The following is a 20,174-nucleotide window of genomic DNA, read 5'->3' as shown; positions in this document are numbered from 1 at the left end:
CTCCTGTAAAATAAGATGAGTGAATGGGCGATAATCCCCGCCCCAATCACTCTGAACAACAAGTATATTAGCACAAAACTGTGTATGAACAAGTTGTTTAAATAATTGAAAACATTGCAGTGCTTGACATTTATCTCGAAGTAAATACAACCACGTATATCGAGAGTAGGCATCAAAAAACAAAATGTAGTACTTGAATCCATTGGATGTAGTGGGTGCAAGGCCCCATATATCAGTAAAAACCAATTGAAATGGTCGATCATAAATTGTTATAGATTTAGTGAATGGTAGTGCATGCCCCTTTCCCATTTGACAAGCAACACACAAGGAAGGAGGATTTTTATTTAAACTAATGATATTCATATCGAATATAGGTTTTGCTCAATTCAAGTAAAACAACATGAGAAAGATGACCAAGACGATCATGCCATATACTATAATCAACACCAACTCCTTTTGAAACAAACACCTGTGGACTATAATCTTCAAGCAACGGATTACTAGATTGAAACTCGTATAAGCCATTAACCTCCTTCCCGCGCAACAAAATAGCCCCAAAATCTTCATCACGTACCACACAATCACGAGCATGGAATTCCAAGAAGACATGGTTATCTCTAGCAAGCTTTGAAACTGATACAAGATTTTTAGTTATGGACAGAACATGAAGCACATCAGATAAGGTCAAAGAACGAGACGAGGTGGGTAATGTAGAATAACCGATTTTTGAAATTTGAAGAAAATTACCATCCCCAATCATTAACTTACCATGACCAACATAATTTGTTCCATCAGAAACGACAGCCTCATCAGTAGTTACATGGTGAGTAGTACCTGAATCAACAAACCAGGTACCGGTATCACTACTAGTATCTCCACGACCCCGTCCAGCAGTTCCATGAGATTGCATAACAACTTGATTTGCACATCCGCATTCATGAGAGTCCTTGTAGCGACATATATTGGTCGATGGGGACTGATCGTTTGAATAATCTTTGTTTTCTGAGCAGAGACACCGATGAAGGTTTTATCAAACCTATACCAGCAACGATCAACCAGATGGCCGATTTTTCCACAGAGCTGACATTGAAGTTTGCTACGACCTCGACCACGTCTATCATTAAAATTCTGAGTTCGACCATAGTTTCTAGGAGTAGAGATATTATCCAGTTGATCATCATATGTGGACTTAAGGGAAACACAAGCAAGATTAACACTCATATGAACAATATCATAATGATCAAAAAAATTTTGTTGAGTTTCAGCATCGATCAAAACAGAAATGAACCTTCAAGTGTAAATGGCTCTCGACTTACACTGATAACTACAATAAATGGGTGATACTCTGGTGGAAGACTGTTAAGAAGAGTTACAATCTTCTCAAACTCTGAAACGAGACTTCCACAAGCAGCCAAAGCATAAGTGATTTCTTTAACCTGAGAAATATAAGTCGCATCCCAAGTTCTCCTTTCTTGATTGTCTTAAGCTTGTAGTGGAGGTTCATAAGCGTGACGGTAGATTTGTTTACAAAGAATCGATTCACCGTTTGCCAGACATCGACGACAGTCTTAGCTCCAACAAGTTGAGGAAGCAAGGAAGGACTAATGGTGGAAAGCAGACAAGAGGCCAGGGCACTATCTTGAGCTATAAACACCTCATATTGTTTATTCTCAACTACCGTCCCATTATCCCCAAGAACTGTAGCAGGAGGAGGCTAGAGAGCACCGGTGAGAAGTTTTTCAAGCCTATGACTCCGTATTACTAAGAGAATCTGCTGCTTCCAGAATAAAAAACTGAAATCATCAAGAGTAATGCTAATCTTTTTATTAGTAAACACCTTACCACCAAGAGAATCAGAGGAACCGTCGGTGCTAGAGTCAGCAGAAGGAGACCCGTCGCTGGCCATCAGAAAAAAAACTAAACAACCACATATTCCCAAGCACAAGCGTCTAATACCATGATAACAGACTCAAAAACAATAAAAAAGAATATATTTCTTTGATTCATTTGCAAATATGCCTCATCACCTTATTTATAAAACTCTACATATAGGAATAGTTCTGGAAATATCTTCTAACAACTTACAGCTTATCAGGACAACTCATCATCAATAATAACAACCTACAACTAATCCATGCAACGTAGATGACTCATGCCATAGCATTCTTCCTATTCTTCTGTAAGTATTTCATAGCTGCAACAAATATAATCTTAATCTTACTTAGAAGGAGGAGAAAGTGGACTCTAGAGTAAGAAAGAGAAGTGATTCTAGTGAGTCTAGAACCAATGAGTTAAAAGGGGATATGAAGAAACAAAAATGACAGTTTAGTCAATCAATCAAATGTATTTGCTATATTTTCAATGGAAGTATCTATTAGTACACAAATTTAATTGGCTAAATTTTTCAGATAATGCATCCGAAAAATTTCCTAAAATAGTACACCCCAAAAATTATTTCATGAAATGGAGTGAAAGCTATAAAAGATGACAGAAGACGTACGACACTTTGGGCGACATACTAAAGATGATTTGCACTCTAGGCGACATTAGGGAATTTCGAAACTATAAATGAAGTTTTAACAAGATATAGTAAATCTACTACTTTAGAGGTTTTGAAAACATCTATGGGGAATTTCGAAACCATAAGTGCAATTTTAACTGTAGCATTCATAAAAGAGCAGCAACTTAATGAAGGAGAGGATTTGAGACAAACCCATTTCCACATAAATCTATTAGAGTTTGAGAGCGAAGCATTGCCTCCCAGAACTAATAAACAGAGCCCAGACCTATTAAACTTTTTTATTTTGTGATTAATGTTTAACAGTTTACTGATTATAATTTTGAAAGATAGAAAATGAAATTAAAACTTTTGATTCAATGAGAAAGGAGGAATTGGAATATTAAAACATTAAAAATAAAATAAAATGGAATCTTACAAGTGTAGCGTGACGAAATGTACATAATAAATTTTGATTTGCCCACGTTTCACTGCTCATACCATAACCCATGCCACTTGATTTCTCTTTTTGGACCATTTCTTTGCTTCCTGCCCACTCTTTAACTTATATCCCACTAAACTTAAAACCAAGTTTTATCCCATTATATTTTCATATACAGAAGTTTCAATAAATTTAAAATATTTACCGTCAATCAGTTAGTATAGTGGAATGAGACACTAATTTATTTAAAAACATTAAGGGTTTGATTCTTGATGTTATCGTATAGAGCAAACTTAAGAAGTTTTATTTATTTATTTATTTATTTTTTGCTTGACAAAGCACTTTTATTAAATAAAAGGTGATACATCCGCCTTGATTAAAACTTCGTTAAAAATCTTCTTACACCTAAATGTGGTAATGAGTTTGCAAATGTAATTCAACATGAGTTACATTACAAGCTATGCCAAACGTAGTGGTCCTTATATGCTAACGACAAAATAATTTTTTTTTAAAAAAATTAAAATTGAAGAAAAGAAATTGATTTCAAAAGAGTGGGTCAGAAGGTCACATGCATTGATGAATAAACAGACATGCGAGAAAAGGAAGTGATACATAATGAATTGAAATATCGAGCCGAGGGGGGTTATCTTTGTATTATAACAATCGAGTCGGGACATTTGGATGCATGCTTTTGCCAAACCCAGTACGAATTAATCAACTTTTTTCCAACCCAATACCTTTCCTCCCCACTAAATTAAAACATTGACCCATCTTGCACTCATTCCCCTTTTTCATTTTTATTCTTCTAAACAAATAGTGCATATGTAGCTCAAAAGCATTGAATTAAAATTTAGATGGGATTACTAAATGAGGCTGCTAACCATTTCCCTTTGGTTTTTACTTCCTTTAGCTAACATTATTCTCAACCTCTCCTCATGCATTTATTCCATCTAATTACTAAATCTACCAATTAAGGTGATTACAAAGTAGTATATGTTCTAAATATAATTAACACTCAATCACCCTGTTGCAGTTAGCGGTACTCGAACACGTGACCTATAAAAACACTGATTCTTTTAACCACTAAGATAAATTGTGTAGACACCCGTTTTTACTTGGCTTAAAAACTATATTTAATTATTATTAGTATTACTATTACTATTATTATTATTTATTAATTACATATTTTTGTGGGCCTAAACCTAAAGCCCAACTACATCATTCAACCCAAATTACAAGCAAGCAGATTACAACCCAACAAGGCCCAGCCAAATCAGCCCAGCCAAAAGTTGACTCAACAGCACCAGAACCCATATACAAGACCCGATTGGAGACCCATGATCGACACGAATCGGCCTAATATACAACCCTAAACATTAGGGTTTCTTCTCTCCAGCTCAACTGTCGCTGCCGCTAGAAACCTTTCAGCTCCCATTGGCGCGTGGACTCCACCGTTCGTTCCCCCGTCGCGTGAATCGCCGTTGAGCACTCCCGAACCGTCGCTGAACGTTTCCCGCCCGATGTTATCATCAACAGTGACAATAAATAGGAAAATGGCAGAGAAATTAGAGAAAAATAATAATAAAATGACAATGTTATCCCGAGGAAATCAGGGTTGTCAATCAAGCCTAAACATAGGAAATCATTCCCTATAAAAAAAACTCTGTTGATTTCTACCATTAAAACATACATGCAAGGAAAAATAGGGGGATTTTTCAGAGAGTGATTCGGTGGGAAGAGAAAAAATAACCAAAGAGGGTTTTCAAAGAGAAAAAGAAAGGAGAAAAAAAGGAGAGATATTTACCTCGGTTCAAAGCATCGGAGATTCCAAAGGTCGCCAGTCTTTCAAAATATTCGAGATCTAGGGTGTTTTTAGGCTAAGTGGAGGTGGTTTTCAAGCTAAGGGCGAGTGGGGGAAGCTTTTGGGGGGTTTGAGTTCCTTCGGCCACCGTGAGCTATGGGCTCCACCGTGGCTGCCGCCAATGAGAGGCGATTCCCTCTCTTCGATGAGGGATGTTGAGAGAGTTTTTAACTCTCTCCCTCTTTGTTTTATGAAATAAAAAAAAAGAGAATGAGAATGAAAAGCCCGTGTTTTGGGCTTATATTCCTTGGCCAATCGACACCGTTTTGAGGTAAGGGCAACCTGTTTTTTCCATCTTTTATGGGATAATAGCACCCTAGGTCCCTCACTATTGTAATCTGTCTATTTCGGTCATGAAATGAAATAGATTATTATTATGTTCGATCCTTTCTATTTTGCATATGTTTTATTTTAGCCACTGTATTGTCATAATGTTATTTATTTTGGTTTATTTACATGTTCGGTCCTCACTCGAGATTATTGCTTCTGATTTGGCCATATTATTTTACGCATGTTTATTTTGGTCACTGTAAACTATGTATTTTTTATTTTGATTTTTAGCATGTAATTTTGGATATTTGTATTTTCTTCCTAAATATATGGTTTTATTACATTCATTGTTTGTAATGTGTTGTTTTTATAGTATGTGCTTTATTATTTATTTTATTTGTTTTTTAGGCATTAACTTTTCGATTTTATTATTTAATCCCTTTTGCTTATTATCTTATTTTCAGTGTTTGTAATATGTTGTTTTTACTGTGAATATTTTATTTCGCATGATTCCAATAGCATTTGTTTCCTATTGTATCTCCTTAATTATTAATATTATTTGAATATTTTCAAGAATTGCATTTGCAGAACAGGCATGGAAAGTATCACTTAATCGAAGTATTGCAATTCGATATGACGTTCAAACCAACTGAGAGCTTGAAATGAATCAAAACTATTTTTAGTGCTAAGTAATCGGTTTTAATTCAAATGATGCAATGCACATTCCAAGATATTAATTTATTTTATTTTATGCAAATGTCAATAATCATTTTTTATTCAATTTGTGTTTTTTATATATTCGAAGATAAAATCTTCTTTTACATGTAAGAAGTAGTCGAAATAGCTTTCCCGACGGAGGATTGCGAATTTTGAGATTTCTTATCAAGTCAAAGAATTTTCTTTAAGTTATTAAATTGAAGAAAATTAATCTTTAAGTTATTAATTTGAAGAAAATTAATCAACTTTAGTAAATGGATCATAATTTTAATTATCAATGTGAATTCATTATTTCCGCCATTACAACGTGTAAGTAATTAAATACCAATTTTGGGCGCTGTGGGGCTGCTAATCCTTATCCACGCGTAATCGACTCCCGAACTCGTTAAATCCGATTTCTGGTAAGTGCAAACCAATTTTTGTCTTACAAAACAATTTTTCATTAAAATTGTTTTAAAAGACGTTTTTAGGTATTCGACATATCTAACCCAAAGGTCGATGGCGACTCCTATCCAATTGCATCCAAATTAATTCAAAATCGTCAATTTTTTAAAATAAAGTCATAATTGTTTTAAAAATAATATTTAATTGTTTTAAAAAAAATGTTTTGACAAGTTGGTTTGTGCTTATTAATAAATCTTAGTAGTTACATTTTAGTAATACAAATATTAGTGTTTAAAACTTAATTTTTAGAACTTCATATTTTATAGTTTATTTTAATTTAAATTTTTAATCGGATTGGAATAAAATAATATCTAACCTTGTTAAGTGGTTAGCAGCAATATTTTATCTTCGTTTTATTTGGTAGTAGGACATGTTCTTTCCTCGGTGTCGCAATCTGTACCATAATAATTGTCCATCTCATTTCTAAAATATACAAACACCATTCCATATGTACGTACAAGTTTATTTTTTATTTGAACATATTAAATAGTTTTAGTGATTATAGAAATGTTATTCTTTTGATATGTTTTAAGTTCGAATAATTATATTTATAATATATGTTTTTTTAATAATTAAAAAGATATGAACGAATATATATTATAATCATTTCAAATTATTTAAAAAACATTTTTAGTTTTAGTGTATTACATCCCCATATGTGGTAACCTACTTCCTACTCTAATAACGATTTGAATAAATGAAGCACTTCAACCATCTTTAATGTAGGATAAGATGTCAACAGCATAACTCTACTGTCATCAATACCCTGAAAATCGAACAAATAGTTAAACCTGTAAAACCATTAGTTTAATCATAGGTACAATAATAGAGACTAAGAGAATATAACAAATATTGATGGATGTAAAGTAGTATATATTTTTGTGTCACTGAAAACGTGAAAATTTAAATTATTAAAGTAATCTTCCTCTATTTTGATTTTTGTTGTATAATATTTCTATTATTAATATTCATTGTAAGTAATTTAAGTTGTAATAATTTAACGCAAAACAAAACACTTTGGTTTCTTCATAGGAAGTTGGATTCAGATCCTTCAGACAAGTAGTTTTGGAACAAACATGTTGACCCCTTTCTGACTCCTCCTTCTCCTCTGTCATTTTCCTTCAATTATTTTTACACTGACTTGGTTTAATTTCTTTGTTTCTTATTTAGCCATTTGTTGAGTTAAATTATTATATATCTGCCTCTCTTGGATCTCATTCATTCAACTTATATACTATAGAAAAAAGACTTGTAATGCGCAATTAATAAACTCACGTAACTCCACCTCCATCTTTCTTCGCTACTTAAGAGCTTGTTTTTTAGGGTATTTTTTTGTTGTTCATTCAACAATGGCTCACCATTACATGCCACCTTTTCTTCTTCTTTCTTCTTCTGTTTTCTGTCAATTCGGCTGTTTCATCGTTTCAGCAACGACCCAAGATCAGCGGTGTTGATCTGGCGGCGCTGTCAGTCATTAAAGACAGCCTGACAGACATTCCAGGCTCAAGATTCTTCTCCACTTGGGACTTCTCCTCACCGGATCCTTGCTCCTCATTCACCGGCGTCACGTGCGGTTTCGACGGTCGAGTCACCGTTCTCTCTCTCGGCACTGGCCTTTCCGTCTCCCCAGGGCTCGCCGGTTCACTCTCCCCTGCTCTTTCCAATCTGACACAGTTAACCCAGCTCATCCTCTTCCCTGGCCTCGTCACCGGTCCTATCCCTCCTCAACTGGGTCAACTCACTGGTCTTCGAGTCATTTCCTTGACCAACAACCGCTTAACGGGACCCCTACCATCCTCCTTTTCCAGTCTCCCATTCTTACACACACTGGATCTTAGTTCAAACCGGCTCACCGGGTCCATTCCACCGGCTCTCACAAAGCTTCCATCCTTAAAAGTCCTGGTGCTGAGTTCGAACGAACTAACTGGCGAGTTACCAGCAACAATGTCGGCGCAGCTATTACACTTGGATTTGAGAAAGAACAAGATCAAGGGACCGTTGCCAGGGCTGCCGTCAACCCTCCGTTACTTGTCCGTATCGGAGAACTCGATGTGGGGTCCACTCAACGCCCTGGATTCACTATCCGAATTAGTGTACCTCGACGTTAGCATGAACCAGTTCAGTGGGCCCGTCCCCACTTCTCTCTTCTTTAATCCCTCTCTCACCTCACTGTTCCTCCAACGGAACAATTTATCGGGTGGGCTCCCATCGATCAAGGTGGACCCCTCGGTCCAATCCTACGGCGGCGAGGGATCCGTTGTGGACCTGAGCCATAACTCCATCACGGGGGAGATCACACCGTGGTTGGCTGGGGTGGAGACTCTCTACTTGAACAACAACCGTCTGATGGGATCGGTCCCGGAGGAGTACATTAAGAGCGTGTACGACGGCACCACCACAACATTGTACCTACAGCATAACTACTTATCTGGATTCCCATTAACTCAAGGCTTCACACTGCCTGATACGGTGTCGTTGTGCTTGTCCTACAATTGCATGGAGCCGGAGGTTGGGATATTAGCCTGCCCGGTCAGTGCCGGAAGGCAGCCATCAAGGCCGCAATCGCAGTGTTCAGTATTTAGCCATCGCGGCTCATCGGACTGATAATGGAATTGGTGTATATGGTTAAACAGTTGTAAGCAACATTAGTGTGTAACTTGTATTACTACTATACTATCTTATTCGTTTTTGTTTTTGTTTTTGGTTTTGGTTTCAGTCTATGTTTTGAAAACCGGACCGGACCGACCGGTTCAACCGAAAATCGTTGCTTAGTCCAGTTCAATTTAAACCGATTGAACTGCTATTAGTGAACCGGCCAGAACCGCTGAACCGTTCAAACCGGACCGACTAAAAACCGGAAAAAATCGGGATTTTTGTTTTTTTTTTACAAAAAAATTAAACCAAACAACGTCGTTTGTTAAACGAGCCAAGTCGAACTTGAGTATTGCTAAGCTCGACTCGAACTTGAAAACTTTAAAAGTAAGCTCAACTCAACTCAAACTCACAAGCTAAAAATTATCAAGTTCAACTCAAACTCGAAATATAATATTGAAACTTGAACTCAAAAAAAAAAATTAGAAGCTCGATTGAAGCCTAAAATTCGAGCTTAATTGAAGTGAAAGAATAGTTCACTCAATGCTCACCAAAAGGCTCCATGATTTTGAATGCCAAATTACCTCTATTATTTATAGAAGTTAGTTGTGATGCGCTTCTATGTTTCTTAGCAATGTGAGATTGTTTTGTTCTCATATTTTCTCTTTAAACTTTTGGGATGCTCTTCTATGTTTCTTAGCCATGTGAGATTGTTTTTAAAAAAAAATTAAACCAAACAATATCATTTTGTTATGATTTTTTAACCCCAAATTTATTTTTTAATTATAATTATATAATTATATTATTATTTAATTGTTTTACCTTAAATATTATGTTGTAGTTAATTTGAATCATTTTGTTTCAATTGATTTTATGGTTTTTAAATTATATATGTTATGACTTGCTTTGAATATGACTTGTGATATAAAAAATTACTTTTTATTAAATATTTTTGATATTTTTATTTATTTTTTAAATAATTATGACATCGTCCGGTTCTTCCGACCGGTCAGACCGGTTCGACCGATTGAACCAGTGAACCGATAACATGATCGGTTCGCTAACCGGTCCGATTCGCTAACCGGTCCAGTTCTGAAAACCATGGTTCAGTTACATGATAGTTTATATATAATTTGTTTTAAGAATGAGTGTTGAACAGTAAAAAAGAAAGAAAGGTTTTAGGTTTTATTAGTGGGCTTGCTTTTGTCAATGGAGAGTTTTCTATTTTTATGTTATTTTATTTGTTATTATTATTATTAATTATTTGTGAGTTATGGAAACTGTCGACAATCATTTTCGTCGAGACTATCATATTATTATTATTACTATTATTATTATTATAAAATAAATTGGGAGCCCATTTACAAAATCGGAGGCCCAGATTCATATCCAGACCCGACCCACCAATTAAGATACTTTTAGGGTTTTCTGCTTATCTTCTCTAGGAGCTCCAACCAGATGTTTCCACGCCTCCACCAACTTGACGGAAGACTCCAGAAGCCACAGGAGAGCCGCACACCTCGCCCTATGGTGAGTCACCATTGTAGATTCGGTGACTCACCAAAATGAACGGTTGTTTGAAGCTTCCTGAGGCCTATAAAAGCCTTGAAAACATGCAAGAAGTAAGAGGAAGAAGATACGAACGAAGAGATAGAGGGGAAAAGAAGTGAAAGAAGACTTACCGAGGAGCCCAAACGTCGTCAGAAACCGTCGTGAACCATAGGTATAAATTTAGATCTAGTAAATTCTAGACGTTTTTAGGAGAAACAGAGGTCAGATTCGATTTTAGGGTGTTTTGATCTATATTTTGAGCTATTTTGATTTTTTTTCGGTCGTGAATAGTGACCGGAATAGTAACCAGCGACGGTGAATAGTGACCGATGGTGGTCAGAATAGTGATCGATCGGTGGTCGAAGCTCCCTCCGGTGAGGGAATTTAGAGAGAAGGGAAGAAGAATAACTTGAAATGGCCATTTAAGGCCTATTTATACCCAAATCAAAACTACGTCGTTTTGGGGAGGAAGTGTTTGTGTAATTTCATTATGAGAAAACCCTTTCCGTGATCCCTTAAATTTGTAATAGTTTCAAATTGGTCATTAAAGTCATGTTTTTGTGCCTTTTAATTTGGACTTCGTATTTTGTTTTATTTATATTTTAGTCTCTGGTAGTATTTATATATATTTAGGGTAAATATTAGATTTAATCCCTTAGATTTTAATAATTTATAATTTAATTCGAATATTATTTAGGGATAAATTACACTGTTAATACCTATATTTTATTATATTTCGAATTAGGGCTATTAATTTATATATTTTTGTAAATTAATCTTATTTTTAATTTCTTTTATTTTGGTCACTATTTTATTTTATTTTATTTTATATTTTATTATTGCTCCTTTATTTTTCAATATTTTTAATTTAGTATTTTAATTTTTATCCTTATATTTTAAATAATTTTTATTTTAATTCCTTATAATTAATTATGATTAAATTACAATTAATACTTATATTAAATGTTTTGTTTATTGATTACAGATGTTAGGTGATAAAAATTATATTATATAAATATATTGATAATAAAATCAACATGGGAATAATATGTTATTAAAGCTATTCAACTACTCTTGACTTTTTAAATTATTAGTCACGCATAGTAATGTATTCAAAGATGATTTTGTTTAAAATATAATATATTTACTTTATTAGAATATATTTTATTATTAGTCACGCACATGTAGTAATGTATTCAACATGGGAATATATTGGTAATTATTAGTCATGTTTAATATATATATATATATATATATATATATATATATATATATTTAGTTTATTTAAATTAATTTTTAGGAAAAATTATCATATTCTTATTAATATTTATTTATTTTTTATATCAAATAAAAGGGTTGTCTTAAAGTAACTAGATGTTATTTTCTGAAATTTTTAAATAAATAAATACCATATTTATAAAACACTACAAAATATAAATATTTACTTCAGTTTTATAAAACTCATTTTCTTTAGAATTATCTGATTGGATCTGAAATAATAAGATCATAAATTAAATTTATATTTGAATTCTTAGACTTTCACTAATAGAGACAATTTTTTATCAATGTGTACCAATTTTGGGTGTTGTGGGGGTGCTAATCCTTTCCCCAAACGTAACCGACCACGAATCCTTTTTTATTACTAAAAAGAATGATTTTTGGTTATACTCAGACCAGTCTATCTTTTAATTGATGTTTTCTTAAAGAGTCTCTTAAAAGGTGATTTTGAGGTATTTGACCTACCTAACTCAAAAAGGTCGATGGCGACTCTAAAAAATTTCCTTAAAAAGCCATTTATTTCATTAACATATTTTTTGGCCAAGGAAATTCGTGCCCACCTGAAAGACAGTCGCGACAGCTTGACGACTCCGTTGGGGACCCTGGTTAAGCCTTAAATTGATTATATTGTCTCTATAAGTCAGAAATTGAGAATTCATATTTATTTAGTTTTCGATTCTTTTGATTTCTTTCAATTCATTTTTTTATTTTTTATTTTATTTTTTATATCCTTATATATTAACATTTATTTTTGATTAATTTTTAGATATTAGGATTCATTTTTAATGGTTGTTTGACAAGGTTTGAGAGTTTATCCTCACACACAACACGTGCATTGCATAAACATAAGCTCTATACTTGAGCTCTTTTCCCTTTTAAGTGGGAGTGAAAGCGACGTCTTTGTGAGAATTTATTCTCCGTGTCAGACCTAGCAAGTAGCTTTCGAGGTTCATATGTTCTATGTCTTCGTGAGAATTTATTCTCCGTGTCAGACATAGAGAAATGTGTCCCCTCGAATTGAACTCGGTCCTCTTAAGTCTGTAATAGATTAGGATTGAGGGTTTGGTAGCCCAAGTGGGCACCAACAATGACAATTCGAGTACCTTTATTCTTAGAGCCGAAACCTTGCATATAATAAACCATATAAATTCACCCAATCTAAGACAATATTGAAACTCTGTCCGTAGGTGTACACAAAGGAGAAATAAGCTTTAAATTTTGTCTTTTAATTTTTTTTGAATAAATGCATGCGAACTAGAAATCATGCGGTTAGGTTAATTTTTCCAAACAAAACATAGAACTAGAAATCATGAGGTTAGAATTTATATATAAATACCGTGATAAATAGAATATTTTATTTCCATTAATTGGTACTAATCATTTTACTATTTTTTCTTATATATTTTAGATACATTTTATTGTGCTCTAACTTGTTTGTATTAATTGCTTTTGTTTGCATTGCATGATCATGACATGATTAGAAGGTATTGATTCAAGAGTGGACATCCAATTGAAAAGTTTTCATATATGGACAAAAAGTTTTATGATCAAACAAAATATGACGCAACCAAGGAATGACATCTTGAAGAAGCTCTCAAAAAATGGTAATTTGGTTGATAAGAAGTTAGGAGTGAAATCTATCCCCTATATATAAAGTTTTGTTTGATGTACCGAGACTTTTATGTTCAATGAAATCTGTTTTAAGATGATCACTCTTGATTAACACCTTTTTGCATACATGCATTTGCATTTTATTTGTGTTATATTTGCATTATTTATTTAGCATTTTTTATCATTCATTTTCAAAACTTAAAATTAACAAAAAAAAGGGTTTTTTTTCTTTTTCGAAGAATAATGGACACCTAGAAGCATCCATATCATACTCGGAAAAAAGTAATGGATGATAAGATAGATCAACTCGAAAGGACTCAGCTGGAAATGCAATAAAACTTCAAGAATGTTCAGGAAGAAATGCATGAACAAATGATGAAAACCCAAAATGATATGATGAAGAAATTTGAAAGTATGTTACAAGGAAGAAATATGGATCGAGAAAATACTCCAGTTGTTGCTACTACTGAAGAACCTTTGCACCCACCAGGTTTTACACCACGAACAGATCGTCAAAAAGCTAAAGTTATTGAGGAACCTTTGTATCCTCCAGGTTTAACACCACCTCATGTTAAGGCCCAGCAAAGAATGGCTACTCAGTCAGGAAGAGTAAACATAAACTTACCCAGTGCCTTTATAAACCAACAACAAACTGAAGATGTTCCTGATCTTGATGAAGAGCGTAAAAAAGAACAAACCAAACAAGATGATGAAAAATGGAAAAGTTAGCAGAGGAAATTAGGACTATGAAGGAGGACCCTAACATGTATAGAATTGAGGCTAAAGAATTAAGTTTGGTGCAGATTAAGTGTTACCGCCTAAGTTCAAGATTCCCGATTTTGAAAAATTCGATGGTACGAAATGCCCATCTTCTCATATCACAATGTTTTGCAGAAAAATGACAGGTTATATAGGGGATGACAAACTGTTGATTCATTGTTTCCAAGAAAGCTTAACAGGTTCGACTATTCGATGGTACAACCAGTTAAGTAAAGCTCATATTAAATCTTGGAAAGATTTGGCAAAATCTTTCCTTGAACAATATAAGCATGTAAAAGATATAAGGCCCAATCGATTGGTGTTGCAGAGTATGGAAAAGAAATCCAATGAGAACTTCAGACAGTATGCCCAGAGATGGAGGGACATAGCTGTACAAGTACATCCACCCATTGAAAAAGATGAGACAATTGTGCTCTTTGTGAATACTTTAAGAGCTCATTTCTTTACTCACCTCATAGGGAATTCTTTCAAGAGCTTTGCTGACATAGTCACAACTGGTGAGATGATTGAAATGTCAGTTAAGAGTGGGGAACTTGATAGTGGTGAATCTAGCAAGAAACCACTAATGAAAAAGAAAGAGAGTGAGGTAAATAACGTGAGGAAATACGAATCTAATAACATCACGGTGTCTCGACCTCAGGATACAAGATCATCTATACAAAACCCTGCCAGGCAAGGGATAAGAGAGAGGCAAGAAAAAGAGAAGCCCCAGTTTGATCCAATTCCTATGACCTACAAGGAATTGTTTCATATCTTGTATGATAAACATATGGTGTCACCTTATCATATATCACTTGTACAATCGCTATACCCTAAATGGTACGATGCTAGCTTGCAATGTGAATATCATGCAGGAGCTCATGGACACTCTATTGAAAACTGCATGTCATTTAAGAAACTTGTTCAAAGTCTTAGAAACATGAATGTCATCAATTTTGGTGAAAATGAGAAGCCTAATGTGGCCCAAAATCCATTGCCAAACCACGCAGGTATGAGAATCAATGTTGTCAGTGAAGAAAAAAGAAAGAAAATTATAATGGAAGTCAGTGAGGCAGAATCACCCATGTGTTGGGTGTGGAGTCAAATGATCAATGTTGGTCTGTTGATGCCTAGTTTTCCAGTTAAAAAATTCAATAATGAAAATACATGTCATTACCACCAATGTGAAGGACACATTATACAATATTGTCCAGATTTTCGAGATTTGGTATAAAAGTTGATGGATGAAAAAGAAATGGAGTTCTTCAAGGAAGTACCAGAAAAAGAGGAAATGAATATTTGCGCCTCTGAGGAATCGCCTAGAGGGATCTACAATTCTGATTGTCCTCTAATTATTACACCAAGAATTCATGTATCAGAGAAAATAACTCCAAAAGTGGTTATAATACCTCCATCTCCATTTTTATAAAGATGACAAGCAAGTACCATGGAAATATGGCTGTAAGATAGATGATATAGTAAAAGAAAAGGATGAAGTAGATGAGGTTGGACATTTTACTCGAAGCGGAAGATGTTATTCCAAAGAGCCTGAGAAGCAAGCTACTGTTGACAAAGGGAAAAAGATTGACCTGCAGTTGAGAGAAGATGAAAATGTCATAAACGAGCCAGTAACTGAGAATGAAGTTGTAGAATTTCTGAAATTTCTCAAACATAGTGAATAAAATATTGTTGAACAGTTGCATAAGATGTCTGCTCGTATATCAGTCTTAGCACTTTTATTAAGCTCCGAGGCACATCGGAATGCCTTATTGAAAGTGTTAAGTCAGACTTTTGTACCAAAAGAATTGTCGGTAAATAAGCTGGATAGGTTGGTCGCAAACATACAGGCTGATAATTTCATTTCTTTTTCTGAAGATGAAATCCCCTCTAGGATGAATGGTATTCCTAAAGCTCTGCATATCACGATTAAGTGCAAATGACATATTCTATCTCGAGTGTTAGTTGATAATGGCTCAGCTTTAAATGTAATGCCATTAGTGACTTTGAAGAAACTACCAGTTGATAGCACACTCATGAGAAATAGTCAGAGCATTGTTCGAGCTTTTGATGAAACCAAAAGGGAAGTATTAGGAAAGTTGACATTCCTTTAACTATTGGCCCAACTACATATGAAGTGGAATTCCTTGTGATGGATATTATACCCACTTACAATTGCTTATTGGGGAGGCCTTGGATTCACCAGGCAGGGGTAGTTCCATCTACATTTCACCAAAAATTAAAATTTGTGATAGATGGAAGACTGATATGTCTTAATGCTGAAGAAGATATCATTGTTTCTGTCTCTACTACTGCTCCATATATTGAATTGGATAAAAAGCTATTGAATGCTCTTTTAGATCATTGGAGTTTGTTAATGCCATATTCGTGGCCGAAGGCCAAAGGATGCCCAAGTCTAGAATTTCAAATTGCACTAAGATGTAGCTTAAATTAACCTTGGGGAAATGAGTAAAAGATGGAAAAGGGTTAATCCCACATTCGGTTTGGGATATCAGTTGACTGTAAGGGACAAACAGAGAAGCATTAGGAAGAGCCAGGAAATGAGGAAGACAAAGTTAGTTGGAGAAGATCTCAGCTGGGAAACAATGACTTTTCCTCTGTTGAGTAATACTTTTGTATTTGGAGGACATATGTTCCGAGAAGATAGCAAAACAAAGGGCTAATAGTTGAGGATGTTTTGAAATAGTTGAGTATCAATGTCATATTAAATGATGAATCAGAAGAAAAGAGAGCTATGGGCATTTACCCTGCACCACCAGACTTTGAATTGAATAATTGGACTATAGAGGAATTACCTGTAGTTTTTAAGTCTTTTTCAGAGTAATACACTAGAACTTTCTCTGTTGCTTATACCCTGGAGCAATAGTTGATTTTGTGTAAAGGGTTAAACTATGTGTTTTTTCTTTTTCAATAAAAGATGCATTTCATTTAATTTCATATGGAAAATATTTTCTATGCATTCTTATGATTATATGTATATATACTCTTGTTCATTTTCCTTTCAGGAACTCATATATCAATAACATGGATGTTGATGACACTGACATGTAATTTGATTTTGAGCAGCCCATTTGTCAAGGGGAAGTTGAGGGTTGTGATAATGATGAGAGATGTGACTTACCTTTCGAGCTGTTAAAAATGGTGGAAAAAGAGGATAACCAAATTTCGCCTCATGAGGAACATACTGAGACCTTGAATTTGGGATCAGATGAGGACAATAAAAACGTGATTAATTTGCTTCGAGAATACAATGATGTATTTGCTTGGTCATATAAAGACATGTTAGGTTTGGATACAGAAATGGTAGTACACAAGTTACCAATAAAGCTAGAATATAAGCATGTTCAACAAAAGTTGAGAAGAATGAAGCCCGAAATGCTGCTAAAAATAAAGGAAGAAGTAAAAAGTAATTCGATGTTGGGTTTCTTAAAGTGGCCAAACCCTGAGTGGTGGCAAATATTGTCCCTGTACCAAAGAAAGATGGTAAAGTTCGTATGTGTATTGACTACCGAGATCTCAATAGAGCTAGTTCGAAGGATAATTTTCCTTTGCCACACATAGACATATTGGTGGATAACACTACTAAAAATTCTTTGTTCTCATTTATGGATGGTTTCTCCAGTTACAATCAAATTAAAATGTACCCTGATGATATGAAAAAAAACAATATTTGTCGATGATATGATTGTCAAAGCCAAGTCAGATGATGAAAATATCAAGAATTTGAGAAAGCTTTTCCAAATATTAAGGATATACCAGTTGAAGCTTACCCAAATAAGTACATTTGGGGTGATATCTGGAAAGCTCTTGGGGTTTATCGTGAGCAAGAAATGAATTGAAATAGATCCAGATAAAGTCAAAGCTATTCAAGATTTGCCACCCCCACAAACACAAAAAAGTTCAAGGATTCTTGGGAAGATGAAATATAGCTCGATTCATCTCACAGTTAACTGAGAAATGTGATCCTATTTTTCGTCTCCTTCGCAAATAATTCTGGGGCATGGAGTGAAGATTGTTAGGAAGCTTTGAAGCAGTTAAGATATATTGTCAATTACCCCAATCTTATACCACATATTCCAGGAAACCTTAATTCTCTATTTATCAATTTGGGAAAATTCAATGGGTGTGTATTAGGACACATGATCAAACTGAGAAAAAGATAGAGCAATTTATTATCTCAGTAAGAAGTTCATTGATTGTGAAACCAGATACTCGCCAATTGAAAAATTGTGTTATGCTTTGGTATGGGTTACTCGAAGGTTTAGGCAATATATGCTATATCACACCACATGGCTCATATCCAGATTTGATCCTTTGAAGTATATGATGAATACACATGCATTATCTGGAAGGTTAGCTCGTTGGCAGATCATGTTGTCAGAATTTGATATCCAATATAAGTCACAAACAGTAAAGAAAGTGCCATAACTGAATTTATTACAAGTAGCTTCTAAAGAATATGATAATTAGTTTTGATTTCCCATGAAGATTTAATGGCAATCTCAGTGGAAGAATCAACTACATCCACTAATGAATATTGGAAGTTGAATTTTGATGGTGCTTCGAATGCTTTAGGGCATGGAATTGGGGCAATTTTGGTTTCACCAAATGGAGAACATTATCCTTTTACTAGTCGACTCAATTTTGATTGCACAAACAATATGGCTGAATATGAGGCATGTGTTTTGGGCCTTAAAGCTGCCATGAACGAAGATAAAAATACTTAAGGTATATGGGGATTCAGCCCTAGTAATTTACCAAATTAGGGGGAATGGGACACAAAAGATCCCAAGCTTATATATCGTAAATTGATTGAGGAACTCATCAAAGAATTTGAAGAAATAACATTCAATTACCTCCCTAGAGAAGATAACCATATGACATATGCCTTGGCCACTTTGGCAGCCGCATTCAAGGTAGATGAGCATTCGAGCATAATGCCTATTGAAATGAAAGCTTATGAGTACCTAGCCTATTGTTTTAACATTGAAGAAGAAAGACGAGAACCCTGGTACTATGATATCTTACAATACATCACATATCAGAATTATCCTGAACAGGCAACCGATAATGATAAAGAACTATAAGAATGACATCAGGTATGTACTCGATGGTGAAATACTATACAAGAAAGCTTGGATCAATTCTTATTGAGATGTGTGGACACCAAAGAGCCAAATAATTCTCGAAGAGGTGCATGAAGGAGTATGTGGTACCCATGCCAATGGCATACAATGGCTAACAATTATGAGATTGGTACTATTGGTCAACTATGGAACTGATTGTATCAATTATCCCGAAAATTTCATAAATGTCAAATTTATGGAGACAGAATGCATACCCCTCTCCCATTGCACGTGATGACAACTCCATGGACATTTTCTATGTCATAGATGTTATTGGACAAATTTTCCCAAAGCTTCAATGGCCATCGCTTCATTTTGGTAGCTATAGACTATTTTACCAAATGGGTATAAGCGACTTCTTATGCAAATGTCACTCAGACCACAGCCTGTAATTCTTGAAAAGGAAATCATTTGTCGATATGGTCTACCAGAAAGGATTATTTCTGACAATGCTTTGAATTTAAACAACAAGATGATAAATCAGTTTGTGAGCAATTCAAAATAAAGCATCATAATTCCACTACCTATCTCCTAAAGATGAATGGAGCAGTTGAGGCAGCTAATAAGAATCAAGAGGCTTATCGAGAAGATGACTGAAACTTAAAGATTGGCATGAGAACTACCATTTGCTTTGTTGGCTTATAATGTCAGTACGAACATCGACTGGGGCAACTCCGTTTTTGTTAGCCTATGGAATGGAAGTTGTCCTACCTATTGAGGTAGAAATTCCTTCACTTCGAGTTTTATTAGAGATAAACTAAATGAAGCGGAATGGTACAAGACAGATATAACCAGTTAATTTGATTGAAGAAAGAAATTGAAAGCTATTTGTCATGGTCAGATGTACCAAAGCGGATGATACGAGCACATGAAAGAAGTTCGCCTCCGATAATTTTTACGAAGGAGATCTTGTACTTAGAAATATCTTACCTATTCAAAAGGATTCCCGAGGAAAATGGATGCCAAATTGGAACCTTATATTGTAAAGAAAGCCTTTTCTGGAGGACT

General features: G+C 34.6%; 1 protein-coding gene across 1 annotated transcript; it reads left to right on the top strand.

The window, feature by feature from the left end:
• Positions 1-7,086: 7,086 nt before the first annotated feature.
• Positions 7,087-8,924, top strand: LOC120139144 (LRR receptor-like serine/threonine-protein kinase ER2). Its single transcript, XM_039154464.1, has 2 exons — positions 7,087-7,092; positions 7,555-8,924. The coding sequence occupies exons 1-2, from the start codon at positions 7,087-7,089 to the stop codon at positions 8,833-8,835; spliced, it is 1,287 nt and encodes a 428-aa protein (XP_039010395.1). The 3' UTR covers positions 8,836-8,924.
• Positions 8,925-20,174: the final 11,250 nt, after the last annotated feature.

Source organism: Hibiscus syriacus, unplaced genomic scaffold (genome assembly GCF_006381635.1).
Source record: "Hibiscus syriacus cultivar Baekdansim isolate YM2019G1 unplaced genomic scaffold, ASM638163v2 tig00110729_pilon, whole genome shotgun sequence".
Taxonomy (NCBI): Eukaryota; Viridiplantae; Streptophyta; class Magnoliopsida; order Malvales; family Malvaceae; genus Hibiscus; species Hibiscus syriacus.
Note: the sequence above shows the minus strand (reverse complement) of the source record. Positions and strands in the feature narration are given on the sequence as shown.